We start from the raw sequence: 13,638 nt of genomic DNA on the forward strand, positions 1-13,638 counted from the left end.
TCATCCCATTATTAATCCTGAGGCAGCCTGAAGACTTTACTTTTCAGATCTTGTTTCTCAGCAAGTCAAAAATTTGAGCTTGAAATGGAAAAAGATAAAGCAGGCTCCGACAATTGAATCATCATCAACTACTCTCGAGCTGAGTTACTATGGCAATGGCAGTGCTGCTGCACAGCTTCTTCTTACTCCTTCTACCAGTACAACAGCTTTGTAAATGTACATGGGAAATTTCCACCGCACATGTGCCATGTGTGGCTCGCAGGAGAAACCCACGGTCTCAGGTGCCCCAGTCTCTATGAAAGGGAAGAGCAAATTTGTGTTATTAAAATACATGATTTGCAATTTTCCATGGAAACAGTCTTGGAGCAGTAGGGAAAGGTCCAGGATTCTTCCTGCTCTTCTGTGCCTCAGGAAGGGTAATTCCAGTGCTTAGATGATATCTTATAAGCACACAGAATTTTTAATACAGGAATTTCAAGCATTTTTTTCAGCTGTAACTACCTCACTTCTCTGAATTATAGATGTCTTGACACTGCCAGGGGAGGATGGTATCATCTTTGGCAGAGCATAGCTTGAAGCTCTACATAAGTAATGGATCTAATCCCAATGCCAGGTTAATAAATTAGTAATTATAACTCTTTGTATATGCAACAATCAGTGTGTCAGTACTCACCAGTATCCTCTTTCCTCTTCGAGGACTGGATGAATACATCACCTTTCCTATTACTGATGGCATGTTCTCTGCACCGCACATAAAATACACATTTGCTCTTAATTATATTTGAGACAGTATTTAATATTTATGCCCTGATAGCAAACAGAAGCTCCCAACAGTGATTGGGGCCCTTTGTAGGAAGCATACATGCAAAGGAAATCTTTGCCCAAGAATGCTATTGCTGAAAGTACAGTTTCTGCAAGCTCATTAAGTTGTACAAGCAGACATTTCTGTGGAACCTCAAATGAACTCCATCTCGAGGATTTCATCATCCTTTTTTGTGGAAAGTAAGTCCTTTTCACCTACTGTGTGGATATGCATACAGCCCAGATCGCGATCCTGCTAATAAATGCATGCCTTTTAAGCAGAGCCGCTCTGGGGAGCAGATGAACAAGGTTAACACATGTGCACTAATCAATAGGAGGGTCAGCAACAATTATGGCAGTGAAAGCTAAGAGAGATGATACAATAATTAAATATACTATGCAATGTATTGTCTGAGAATCAAGTAAGTTTTTACGTCTCTACATGTTCCATAAAAGCTGTCACTGAATAATAAGGACATCTGACGCATTTTGCTATTTATATCGCTCTGCATCCACCGTATTTGTCCTGGTAACATCTGCTCTCCGTTACGTTTCCGGCTCGGTGCCTCAGCGGTAAATCCGTGACCCCGCACACACAGCCTGCGCTCAGCTTGCCCCTATTTTCAGAGGTTTACGCCCCGTACAGCCTTTTCCGACCAGGAGCAGGCAGCACAGGCACGGAGTGGGCAGGCAGCTGCCTCCCCGGGGCAGCCCACGGACAGCGGTGCCCAGGCGACGCGGCGGCCGCCCGGGGATGCCGAACCGGGCGGCGGGGGGGGGGGGTGGGGTGGGGTGCGGGGGATGCCGGGCCGGGCCGGGCCGGTGGGGGAAGGGGGGGACGCGCCCCCGTCCCCGCACCTGCCCGGCGCCCTCGGGGCGGGCGGCAGCGGCGGCCCCGGGCGCGGCGGCACCACGTGTCGGGGCGGGGAGCGGCGGCGGCGGCGGGGCCGGGCCGGGCTCCGCCACCCCCAGCGCCGCAGCGGCAGCAGCAGCAGCAGCAGCAGGAGGAGCGGCGGCGGCGGCAACCCCGGCTTAGCGCATCCCTCTCGCCCATGCCAGGTGCCTGTCCCCGGCTGCGCCGTGACTGAGGAGCGATGGGGCCTCTGCGGGAGAGCGGCAAGGTGAGGAGCCGGCGAGGGAAGGGGCGGCGGGGGGGGGCTGCGGGGACGGAGCAGAGGCAGGGGCAGGCAAACACTGGCCCTCCCCACCCCCCCCCCCGCCCCTCAGGGGCGGGAGGGCGGGGGGCCGGGGTTTGCCTGCCCCTGCCGGGATGGTGGGAGGAGGAGGGGGCATCTGAAGGGTCCCTGACGCCGGGGTGTCCCTTCCCGAGCAGGAGCAGAAAACGCAGCTGGAGAAAGAGGTGTCCCGCAGCCGCATCCCCCGCCTGGTCCTCCGGCCGCAGCAGAAGGTATCCCCCGCTTCCGAGTCGCCCTTTTCGGAAGAGGAGAGCCGGGAATTCAACCCGCCCAGTTCCTCCGGGGGCTCCGGCAGGACTGTCAGCAGCAATAGCTTCTGCTCAGGTACCGCAGACGGACCCCCCGCCTCAGTCCTCAGCCCGGGGGTCACGTTGGGCCCCACCACGCCGACCCCCGAGGCTTCGCGGTCACCCCCGGCCGGTGCATCCCTGTGTCGGGCTCGTACCGAGCCCTGACGAGCATCCCGCTTTGCAGATGAAGAAGGGCAGCCACTGATTTTTCCAGGGAAGTCCAGTATCTGTTCTTTTAATACGTGTCCGTAAGCGACACCAGATGTTTCCATTTCAAGTTCTGCTATCCACTGCTAGAAAGTTGGCCGTTTTACTGTGGCAGAATAGTTGCTTTAAAGAGAAGGATTTTCCTTAAAATCTGTGACGTGGGTTTGAAGCATTCTGAAAAGCCCGTAAGCCAAAGAGTCTGTAAAACAGGGGAGCTGCTACTAAGGCTATCAGACCTGGGTCAAATACTGCAATTCCTTTTGGTTTTGTGACGATGATCTCCATGCATAAATCAGAACAAAATATGTAGGTGAAGTTTTCGCTGTCATATTGAATTGAGTTTTGTTTATTTGAGAAGTCAGGCTTCTTCTGACAAGTGTGTCGCCAGATGTGAGTTGGGCATGATGCCGTCTCTACAGAGGGGGCAATGGCTGGGTGATATATCAGAAGTAAATTACTACTCTCCAACTGTAAACCACACAAATGTCATTTGCTCTTCAAAATTAGTGTATCCCTTTACATCAGGGACAACTTGAAAACAGATTTTTTTATGTTAAATAGTTGTCCAGTGTATAGTGTAGCACAATTTAAGTGCCTCAACTAGCAGTGAATGACTCAGATACCTACTAGTGGTGAGTAATTTTCTAATTCAGTGAAACTCTTCACCAAGTATGACGTTATGCACATGGATAGCAGCATTGAGGGTCGCATCATGAACACCTTGGGCTCTATGTGTGGTAATTTTAAAGATATTTTGGTGCCTAAGGATTTGGTTTTCATAGTATTTTGGAGAGCATAACATTCTCTGTCTAAATAAAAATCTCAATTATCACAAGTATTTTTGTAATAGTTAATATCAGAGCAAGTTCATGAACTTCCTTTTTGTTTATTCATAAAGTATTTGTTACCAAAGGTTTTCCTGAGAACAGCCGGAAACACTCATACTTATTTTTGTCTTCACTGCAGTGGATCAGATTATTATTTTTGAATTCCTTTAATGAAAACCAGTGTATTGAACACTGTGTACAAGAACAGTCAGTTTTCCTAGCTGAGAAACACAGTATCCATGTTTGAGTCTAGCTTGGATAGATTTTGCAATTCAGGCTCAGTGGAATGATCTATTTGGTTATTGTTTAATGAACAATGCAGGGTGTTAAACAAACAACATAGTACTGTAAGAATGCTGAAGTCTTTTTCCCATGCCTTTTGAATCCCTCCATCTTACCTGCTTGAGTTTGCCAGTTACAAAGAAGTAAAATCTTTTGAAGCTTTCTATAAATACATTATTTTTATGATCTGTCTGAAATGACTGCTTTCTATCCTGTTTTTTTTTTCCCTGTGTGTTGACAAGCCTTTCATCCTGGTTAATGACATTTTTTATATCTTTTGGGTTTATATTGTGTTCTTCAGATCTACTCAACAGAGCTGCCAAAGTAATACCCTTGCTGTCCCGCTGCACTGTATAGTCTTGAGGCCCAGCAGAGCTTTGTATTTACTCTGGGTGTGTCTGATCTCATGGCTTGACAGTTTTAAGGCACCTTTCGCAGAGATATTCAAGAGTGCGATGCTGGTCTCTTAACCTGCCTCTTAAGCACAACTGCTCATATATTTATTTTCGTAATTCATCTTTTATTCTTCCATGAATGCTGCATTGATTTAGTTTGATTTCTTTCCCCATGCCGAGAGCTTTGTGCTTCTCAAGCTGCCTGCAGCACCCACACAGTTTGACTGCAGTTTGACTGCTGTGAGCCTTCAAATCTTATGCAGGGAAGGATCAGCCAAGGCACTGTCCTCCAGCCCAGGACGTGGTTTTGTTGTTGACAGGTTTGATGGATTTTTCACTGCGATGCAGGTATGACAACAGTCCCTGACTTGATTGCCTCATTCACTGACGTCTCTTCCCTGTCTTCCAGTTACAGTCCTTCTTTATCATATTATGTCTAATTTAGATTGAAATTCCCGAGCGGCAGCAGGTGGCTGCTCGTTCCTGTTTCTGGGGAGGGAATGGTGAAGAGCTGTGTGGAGAGGTGAGTGGAGGGGCCGCAGCCTCTAACCTGCCTCTCCTGGTGCCTAACTTGGCACTTACCATCTTAACTGAGAAGTGGCATGTGCAGAAAGTGTATTTAAAAGTAGCAAGTAATAAATTTGGAATAGGTGAGCAGATGAATAACGTGATGAACGAGAGTGTGATGGCAGTATGAAAAAGCTCATGAGCATTTAGGTAAATGTCTTCTTTGGAGCATTAAGCTCCAAAAGGTTCTTGATAAGCAGCAGATAGGGTGACTTGACCCCTGGAATAATTCCTTTCCTCTTTACCCTTCTCTTGACAAGTTGCTCTCCACCTTTCCTCCTTTATTATTGACACTAAGTGGTTACGATCAGTAGATTTCTTTTTCCTCCAGTAGAAATTATTTTTTTTTCCCTTGTCCATTTAAATATGTATTTCCTGCTTGATTCCCTAGAGCTTCTGAGGTTGTCCGTTTTCTCTGGGTGCTTACATTGATCCCAATGCATAAGAGAAGGTTTGGAGTTCTTCTTTCTCTCTAAATGAGAGCAGCAGGGTCTTCCAGGTATCAATAATGTTGGTTTAGGTAGGGGGAACCTTTGGGAACCGTGGCAGTGCTGCCTCTTGGCAGCAGACAAGAGACGCTATGGTTTAACGCTTCATTTCTTTTGAAGAAATTGTTCTGGCTGAGATAAGTTTTAAATTTGTGTGATCAGCTCACTTTTTGTCTTGTGTGACTGGATCAGAGACTCACTTGATCGTGTTGGTCAAATATTTGCAGTTGACTTTATGTCAGTTTTGCTTTGTAAGTCCGTATGAAACACAGTGAGACTTAATCTTATCTGTGATATTCCTGACGAAATGTGTTTTTAATATTCTTTGTTTCTGCCAAGTGAACATGGATGCTCTCTGGATGTTGCATAGGCAAGCTGAGCCTTTGTATCAATATTCACCATGAGCAATCCTTCCTTAAAATCTTAGCGCATCTGGGGTCCTGTTTGTCATTTGATACAGGAGCACTTCTCTTCCTTCAGTTGCTGCCCTCCTTCGGCTTGGATGTCAGCCACAGAACTCGTATGATGTCAAACGATGAAAAAACACTCTACCAGCAGCTTCGTCTGGCTCAGCTGCTACAGAGCATTTGCCTGTGTCATGTGTGTTTTCCTCACAAGTCGCACTTGGCTTTGAAGCGGCTGCGCGCGCTTACCTTGTCAGTCGGGCCGAGAGCGTGATTTTAAACATCGCAAACAAATCATCTGCTCACGGGTCCATGGCTGAGCAGCTGCTGCCAGCAAGACCGAGGCAGCCTTTGGTAGTTCCAGTTGCAGTGTTTGCCTGCAAGAAATAAGATCCTTAGGGCGGGGCGTTATCCTTGGGTTTTGTGTACATGTCCTTTTGATACCGAGCCAGTTGCATGTTGGATTGAAGGCAGCCTGGATGTGCTAAACTCAGTAATAGCCTGTTTAGCTTTTCATTTTAAAAGTTAGTTAGTTTGGGATATACTTTTTTCCTATTTTCTGCCTCTGAACAGTTTAGCTTTTAAATTTGTTCTTACGAAGAAGAGTTGTTACATGCTGCCTTTATAACGACACCCAAGCTTTCCGTCAGCCTTTCTTCAGAAGCCAGCCTCATGAATTTCTGCAGGTAATGCAGCGGCACTTTGTCAACTGAGATGCAGCTTTGCAGGAAGTACTTGTGCATTTAATAATCGGTTCAGCAAAAGACTTTATGAGCCAGAGGAGCTGTTTTAGGCCCATAGCAAACAGTTCCTCTTTTCTTGGGCTTACCTGCAAATCACCTCTTTAACTGGTCTGCATAGTACTACAGGTCATTGAAAACCAGGAGCATCTCTGTACAGGAATGATTGTGACTCACTCCCGAACAAAGTTTTCAGAAATAGGAGTTGAAGCTTCTTTTTTGCTTTTCCTTTCAGATTTCAAGATCCGGGTTCAATGCTTATTTCATAACTTGTTCTTTTCTGGTGTAAAATTTTTTAAAAATCTTGTTCTTTACATGCATGGCACAATAAATATACTCCGGTACCATGGCTGCACTGTAAGCCCTGGGGTGTAGGTGCTGCAACAGGAATCTCAGCGTTACCGTTCCCTGCTCTTGCTCCTGTGAACAGTCCCCTTGAACTCGCAGATTATTTGTCAATTGGCTCAGCTGCTGATGGGTGCTGGGGCTAAGTTTGCAGCGTGCATGTCAAAATAAGCATATAGGCTTTAGGTAAGCTTATTAAAGTCCATGTGAATGTGCAACCCATATTGCTAGCCACAGACAAGAAGAAAAGGGTTGTGCAGGTGTTACTGGACAGAAAGTTGTGCCTTCTTGCACTCCAGTAAATAATTTCATTGCTAGAGCATTGAAGCAGTATGGTAAACCAGATAGCCTTGGAGACTACACTATTAGAGTGTGTGTGCTTAAATATATATTTCTGGATCAAAGAGGAAAACAAATTTGCAGTATTTTAACAAACCAACAGATGGAGGCCAGAGAGTTAATACAAATTACTGAAAATAATTGCCTCTATTATTTGTGTTTGTATGTGTATGTACATATGTATGTATTATTATGGAAACAGTGAGCTGTCCCATTCTTCTTGTTTCTTGTTATAGGAAAAAATACTGTGTTTAAATAGTTCCTTACTATTTGTTGGCTTTTTTTAGTCTGAGTTACTGAACCAAAGAGATATGCTTAAAAGTGCTTAAGTATGTGACACTGAAAGTTAGCTTCTCTTTCCTGCAGTCTTTTATGCTATGCCTTTCCACAGTCCTTTTGCCATTTTTTTCAAACTTCTGAAGTGAAGGTCTTCTCCAGCGCATTTCTTTGCAGCACTGTGTAAAGCAGTTAAGTAATTACTGTGATACTAGTTTACAAAAACATTGGAACAAAATCTGCTTTCAAAAATGCATGTATGGCCCTTGCGTAAGAGTGACACTTCGGACATGCTTCCTTTTCTCACTGCTGCTTCCCTGGAGAATTTCCTTCTGGGCCAGCTTATGTGCAGTAATCTATTATTGCTTCATATTGTTAACCACCAGTTCTGTTTCTGAAGCACTGAGATCTGTTCCAAACATGGAAATGAGAAAAGTGCCTAGGTACTAAAAAGCAAAGGCTGCCTGTTCCTCAGTTTTTGGCCTTTGCCTGCTTCCCTTTCAGCTTGACTATTTATTCCGTCTTACTAAGTAACAATCCTTTTGTTCCTGTGTCACACAACAGCATCTGGAAGCCAAAACCTTTTGAATGTTTGTTGTCACCTTTTTATGGATCTGTCAGCACTGTGAACCTTTAAAGCCTGACCCAGAGCCTCCAGAGGTCACTAGAAGAGTTCCTGTTCTCTCTGGCACATTTTGGATGGTGTCCTGAGAACAGTCAGTACCTCATCCTTTCTACTACCCCATTTGTCTCAGCTTGCTGTGTACTATGAACTGAATTCTAAACTATATCATGTACTTTCTTCACCACCAATGCGTAATCTAATACTTTTTGTTTTAAAGTGCTTTTCATGCAATTTTTTGTTGGGTTGAATGTTGCCATGCATATTGAAGAACATCACAACTTGTAGCAGAAATTAATCTTTAATCAGAAGTCTTTTGATTTCTTTTGTATTAAAAGAGAATCTTTATATTTTAAAAGAAATTCTATATGACATGTTTTAACCCTATGTTTATATATGTCCTTGAAATTTTGCACAGTGTTTTGATGTATATGTATCACCATGTGATGATGCTAAGTGCCAGTCTGGATTTGGTAGCAATAAAAAAAAAAAGGATAGAATATGCGTGATTTCCAAGCATCATTAGAAGGTAGTGCAACCTTATGAGGTGATGTTGAAGCTGTGAGGGTTACAGTCATACACTGTCAGCCATGGAGGCAGAGCTATATGAGAACAAAGGAGTATAACATGTTGTACCATTTGAGGAACAGGTACAAATTTCTATATGGTCTATTGAAGATACTTATTTCCAAAAATGATACCTTCAAAATTGGATAGAATATTTATAATTTCTTCCTTTGCTGCATAGTGGAATTAAACACATAAAAACTCACACACACAAACTCATCTGTATATATGCATGTATTTCACATAATGTTATTATTAAATGGGTAATATTTCTTATACTGGATGTAGTCAAGGATATCTCACCAGACGGAGCAGTGGTGATTCCACTTCCAGCTCTTTGCCTCAGGAAAGGTTAGTGAGGGCTACTAAAGCGCTTAAAAAACCTACTGAACAGGCAAGACTTCTTTGTCTCTTTTTCAGACTCTTTCCCCTCCTCACCTTTAGTCAAAACTTTTCTTTAAAATTTTCAAATAGATTTTCAGTCCTTTATCATCTTAAGCCCCTTGTCCAAATGTTATCTGTGATGTGATATCAAAACTCTAGGAGCTGTTCTATTCCTGACCATAGTGCTCTCTTAGTAACAGTACTATTTTTATTGATATTTTTACTAGTAAGCCTTGATGCTTTTGTTCTGTAATACTAATACCATTAGTGGTGCTATAAATGTAATGACAAAGCCAATAAGCCACAATTATATAGTCCTTTTTTCAGATGGTTTCCCAGAACTCACATCAGTCCTGCTTATTAGTGAAATGTTCAAATAGAAGGAGGATTAGTAGAGGCATCATTTGCTGCCAAAGTCAATTAAAATTTGATGCTTCAGTGTAACTTAGCTATTGTACAGTCAGATGTCAAGAGCTGATACCTTTAAGGACATGTTTATGGGAAATACTGCATGGTAACAGATGTCCAAGCTCTAGGAGTGGGTCAGGTCACCTTCCCCTCCCCTCTTCTACACAATCTGAGCCTGTCATCATTTATGCTGTGCTGTGAGTGAGCAGAGAGGACCTCTTTCCAAATCCAGTGAGCAGCTTTCATGCTAAATTTTTGATAGTGACCATTAGTGATCAGCCTCTGGGTGTGATGGAAGCAAGGTCAAAGGGGCTGGTGAGGAATAGATGTAAAAGTCGCCTTGTATATTAATGATAGGAACCTCAGCAACAGTCAAAAGAGGTTGAAGATGTTTAGTCTTGATTTTACTTACTTCACTACTGGGTTAGATTTTATGACTAGAACATTAAAATCACAGAGTCATTCAGGTTGGAAAAGACCGTTGGGATCATCGAGTCCAACCATCAGCCCTACTCTACAAGTTCTCCCCTACACCTTAATCCCCAACATCTCATCCAAATGACCCTTAAACACATCCACGGATGGTGACTCCACCACCTCCCTGGGCAGCCTATTCCACTGTCTGACCACTCTTTCTGTGAAAAATTTTTTCCTAATGAGTTTCCAGTCTGAACCTCCGCTGTTGCAGTTCTGTCACTAATTACCTGTGAGAAGAGACCAGCACCAACCTCTCTACAATGTCCTTTCAGGTAGCTGTAGAGAGTGATAGAGTGCAAATCAATAGTTCCTGCTTGAAAGATGAACTGGGAAAAACAGGGTAGTTCCCAGCTGTGGAATATCTAAAAAATGTAAAGGAAAAGTATGATCCTAAGCATGTAGGTTGTACTGGACCTCTGGAGATCATTTCATCCAGCCTCTTTTGAAGCAGGACTGCTTCCAGCACTGTGTCACATCAGCCATGGATTTGTCTATCCAAGTCTAGAAAACCTTCAAGGGCAAGAGTTTGCACAGCCTCTCTAGGTGACCTCAGGGAGTGGTGGAGCTGCTAGCCTGCCTTCGTTCACAGGCAAAATGGAACATAGTTAATTCAAGTTCTGTCTGCAGAGACATAGAGATTAAATGTGGAATTAATTTGCTTAGCAGGATTTTGTAAAAGTAGGCCTTGTCAGATAAATCTCCTCTCTTTTCCTGACAGGGCTATAGTTCTGGTTGCTCTTCTGCTCTGCTTTAGTGTACTTGACTCCTGCTAAGACACTTGCCTCACAAGCACATGATATTCTGATTAATTTTATTAAATACCAACGCCAACAGATCTTAAAAATAACTGTAAAATGAGTTTAGAATTGGTCAGAAGGACCAAAACTAGTAGCATTTTTAGGACTACTTTTAGTGAGGTTATTGAATATTTTTTTCAACAGTCTGTGTGATTTTGCAGGTTTGTAGGTGACAAATTGTAGCAAATGACTAATCTTCTAGAGTACATCAAATCACCTTCTGAAATGGCTGCAGTAAAAATGAGATGTTTTAGTACAAATAGGAGCTGAGGAGAATATTCAGTTCTTACCTTAATCTGTGCTCCCTAAATCATTGCTGGGAAGGTGAGGGTGCCTCCAGAGGGCCTTTCAGTGTCATGATGAGGTAGGAGTTAGACTTCTATCTGTTGAGAGACTGACGATGTGTATGTGAATATGCTCCACCTCTGTCTTTCTGTGTGTACTACTCATTTTATACTATTACGTTTCATCTTGCTGCGTTTACTGTGGTCTTTGTGTTGCCCAGTTGTTCCAGAATGATATTGTCAATCTCTTCTTAGCAATGTTTTCCGACTGGGCTGTAAGCCCTTACATCTTACTGGTTCAGCTGCTGAAGTCAGAATGGTGGTTGCACTAGTGAATGGAAAGAGATGAGATCCTCCAGACAGTGACTCAGAGTAGTGGGAAGACTGGAGAAGTCTAATTTGGACTGTTGTTCTGACTCATCCTCCAGAGGAGCCTCTTTCTCTGCATTTAAAACAGGAGGAGCCTTAGCAGGTGGAAGCTAGGTGATATATTCCCTTCAGTCTCTGTCAGCAACTTTCATTAATGCATAAAACACCCCTGTGCTACAAGACCAGTCATGAAAAGAAGACCAAAGCAACACATAGAGGGTCAAAAAATGTGGAACAGACAAGCAGATTGGGAGATTATCCTGAGAAGTTCTGAAATACCCTTGGTGGTTCACCATCAATGGCCAGCTCGCAGTGTGCCATCCTGGCAGAGCCGTGGCTACCCAAACTACAGATCCTGGGATGAACAAAATGGAACCATTAGGAAAAGTCCAGAACCAGTTTTTGCCTTGATACACTGAACTGGTAAAAGTTCATTAGAGGCCCATGTTTAGTTCTGGAATCCACATTTCTTAGTGGAAATACAGAGGATGTACAGCCTGAACACTGGTCAAGGGAACTTTAAGTGAAGACAAAAGTGGGACAGTAGACAAGGAATCAGGTAGGGGATGGACACTTCAGACTCATAAAAGTGCATAAATAGATCTGGCAGCTAGGAGTGAGAGTAAAAATAAGTCTGTGTTCCTCAGCGAGAGCATCATTAATTATTTGGATGGATTATATAGGGAGTTCATAAATCCAGTATTTCTTGAAGTCTTCAGGGAAAGGCAGTATTTTTCTAAAGAAGGCTTTAAGGCATATTCCAGTGAAACTTCTAAAGTCTCTGTGCTCAGAAAATCAGAGAAAACTATCAAGTCACAACATACGGCCTTAAACTCTATGAGAACAATATTTTTGTCAGTTGTTAGAGTATTACTATCTTTAACACTGTTAGTTATACTTTGACTTTACTATTTGAAAGTTAGTGCATGCAAATGTCAGAGTGCTCTGAGCAACTTCCCTGATTGTTTGTTTGAGGAGACACTGTGCTTGGCTTTGAAACTTGGCAAGCTTGTCTGATCTGGGAGAGGGGTTGGACATAGAGTTTCAGTGATGAAATCCAGCTGATGTTCAAAGGGAAAGTCTACTCCCAGAATACTCTTAGGAGGCCACTGTGAAAAAAGACACCATGAATATTGCTAAGAAAGCAATGAAAGTTTTGTGTTACACATTTATGTGTTTTTTCCTCTTGTGCCAACAAATAATACAGGCAAGATCAGAAGTATGGACTTGCACAGCATTATTTGCCAGCTTTCTCTCTTCTATCTTCCTGATGTTCATGTGCTTGAGAAGGTAAATGAGGTCTGTCTGTATTCCTGAGAAGTCTGGACCTGAAATCCTTACTGGGGGAAAGCTCTGGCTGAGGTATAGGACTGAATCCTTAACTGACCTAGCTGCAAACTATATTCACATTATGTCTTCAGCAGAAAGTGAATCCCATTGTGGGCTCATGTGCTCCTGTTACCCCGTTGCCTACTTTGGAGATAGATTCCTTGTACTGGGCATTTCTGGGCAGGTGGAGGTCTTCACCTCCTTCTGTCAGAGTTGTCAGCAGGGTTTTGGAGGAACCTGCAGGTCTGTAGGAAATACTGAACCCACACTGCCGCAGTTGCATCCTTCCTCTCGCAGACAAGGAGCAGAGGTGTTTGCTGCAGCGGTGAGCTGGCTGGCTGGCTGTGGGATGGAGTGGGCATCACATGGTCAGGGTCCTTGGGAGGGTCTGCTGCTCTTCTGCATGGATTTCACCTGCAATATTAAATACAATTAAATAGCCCTTTTAGGCTTCGGTAGCAGGGAAGAACGAAGGTAAGTGCAGGCAATTTGGCTTGCACCGAGCAGCTGGATAGCACCTCAGTGTTCACCAGAACTTTTGCTTGTGCCAGAACAGTGAGTTGCAGGTCAGCTGGGAGGTTCATCCCCCCAGTTTACAGCAGAGCTTTGCTTGCCTTTGGTGGTGAGCACCAGAATTTCATATGCAGCTGTTCCCTTCTGTGATAGTAAACATTTTGATTCTTCAAAAGGCACTGCAAAAAGCTGACACAGAAAAACGTTTCTCTGTGGCTTGCCCTAGATTTCAAAACTTTATAATTTTGTTCACATTTCTGGCTAATACTAGGTAGAAAGAGTAGAAGTTATACATTATATAAAAAATAGCAAATGATCAGAGGAGAGGGAGTACAATAAAATCATTCTTTTACTTCAACTGGAGTGGGAATGCTCACCTGATTATTGGTGTGTCTAAAGGTCACAAGGGGTATAAGTAGAGAAGAGCTGTTGTTCTTTGTGCCAGGCTCATTTGTTCCTTTAATAAATGCCCCATTGCATCAAAAACTGAAGTCCTTAAGGATAAAATGAGAATATGTAGATATGACATAATCTGATCATACAGTGTCACCAGTGTGATGTCAGAGGCAATGATGGGCAGAGTGGTAATTAAAATATTTATTTTTATGTGCTATTTTTATATGCTTTCTTTAGCTACTCTTATTTCCTTATCGCAATTAATTTCACATATTTGTTTTTTCAATGCCCTAATTCTTAACACTGTAGTTTAGTTCTGTCATTGTTTAAAGGTT

General features: G+C 43.3%; 1 protein-coding gene across 1 annotated transcript in view; it reads left to right on the forward strand.

Moving 5' to 3' along the window:
- Positions 1-1,706: 1,706 nt before the first annotated feature.
- The window catches only part of SYBU (syntabulin), a 41,890-nt gene continuing 29,958 nt past the window's right edge, over positions 1,707-13,638 (forward strand). Inside the window, exons 1-2 of the mRNA XM_074808876.1 lie at positions 1,707-1,922; positions 2,135-2,321. Of these exons, the coding sequence (XP_074664977.1) occupies positions 1,896-1,922; positions 2,135-2,321 (214 nt within the window). The 5' untranslated portion in view covers positions 1,707-1,895. The remainder of the gene's footprint in view (positions 1,923-2,134; positions 2,322-13,638) is intronic.

This window comes from Strix aluco, chromosome 1, assembly GCF_031877795.1.
Source record: "Strix aluco isolate bStrAlu1 chromosome 1, bStrAlu1.hap1, whole genome shotgun sequence".
NCBI lineage: Eukaryota > Metazoa > Chordata > Aves > Strigiformes > Strigidae > Strix > Strix aluco.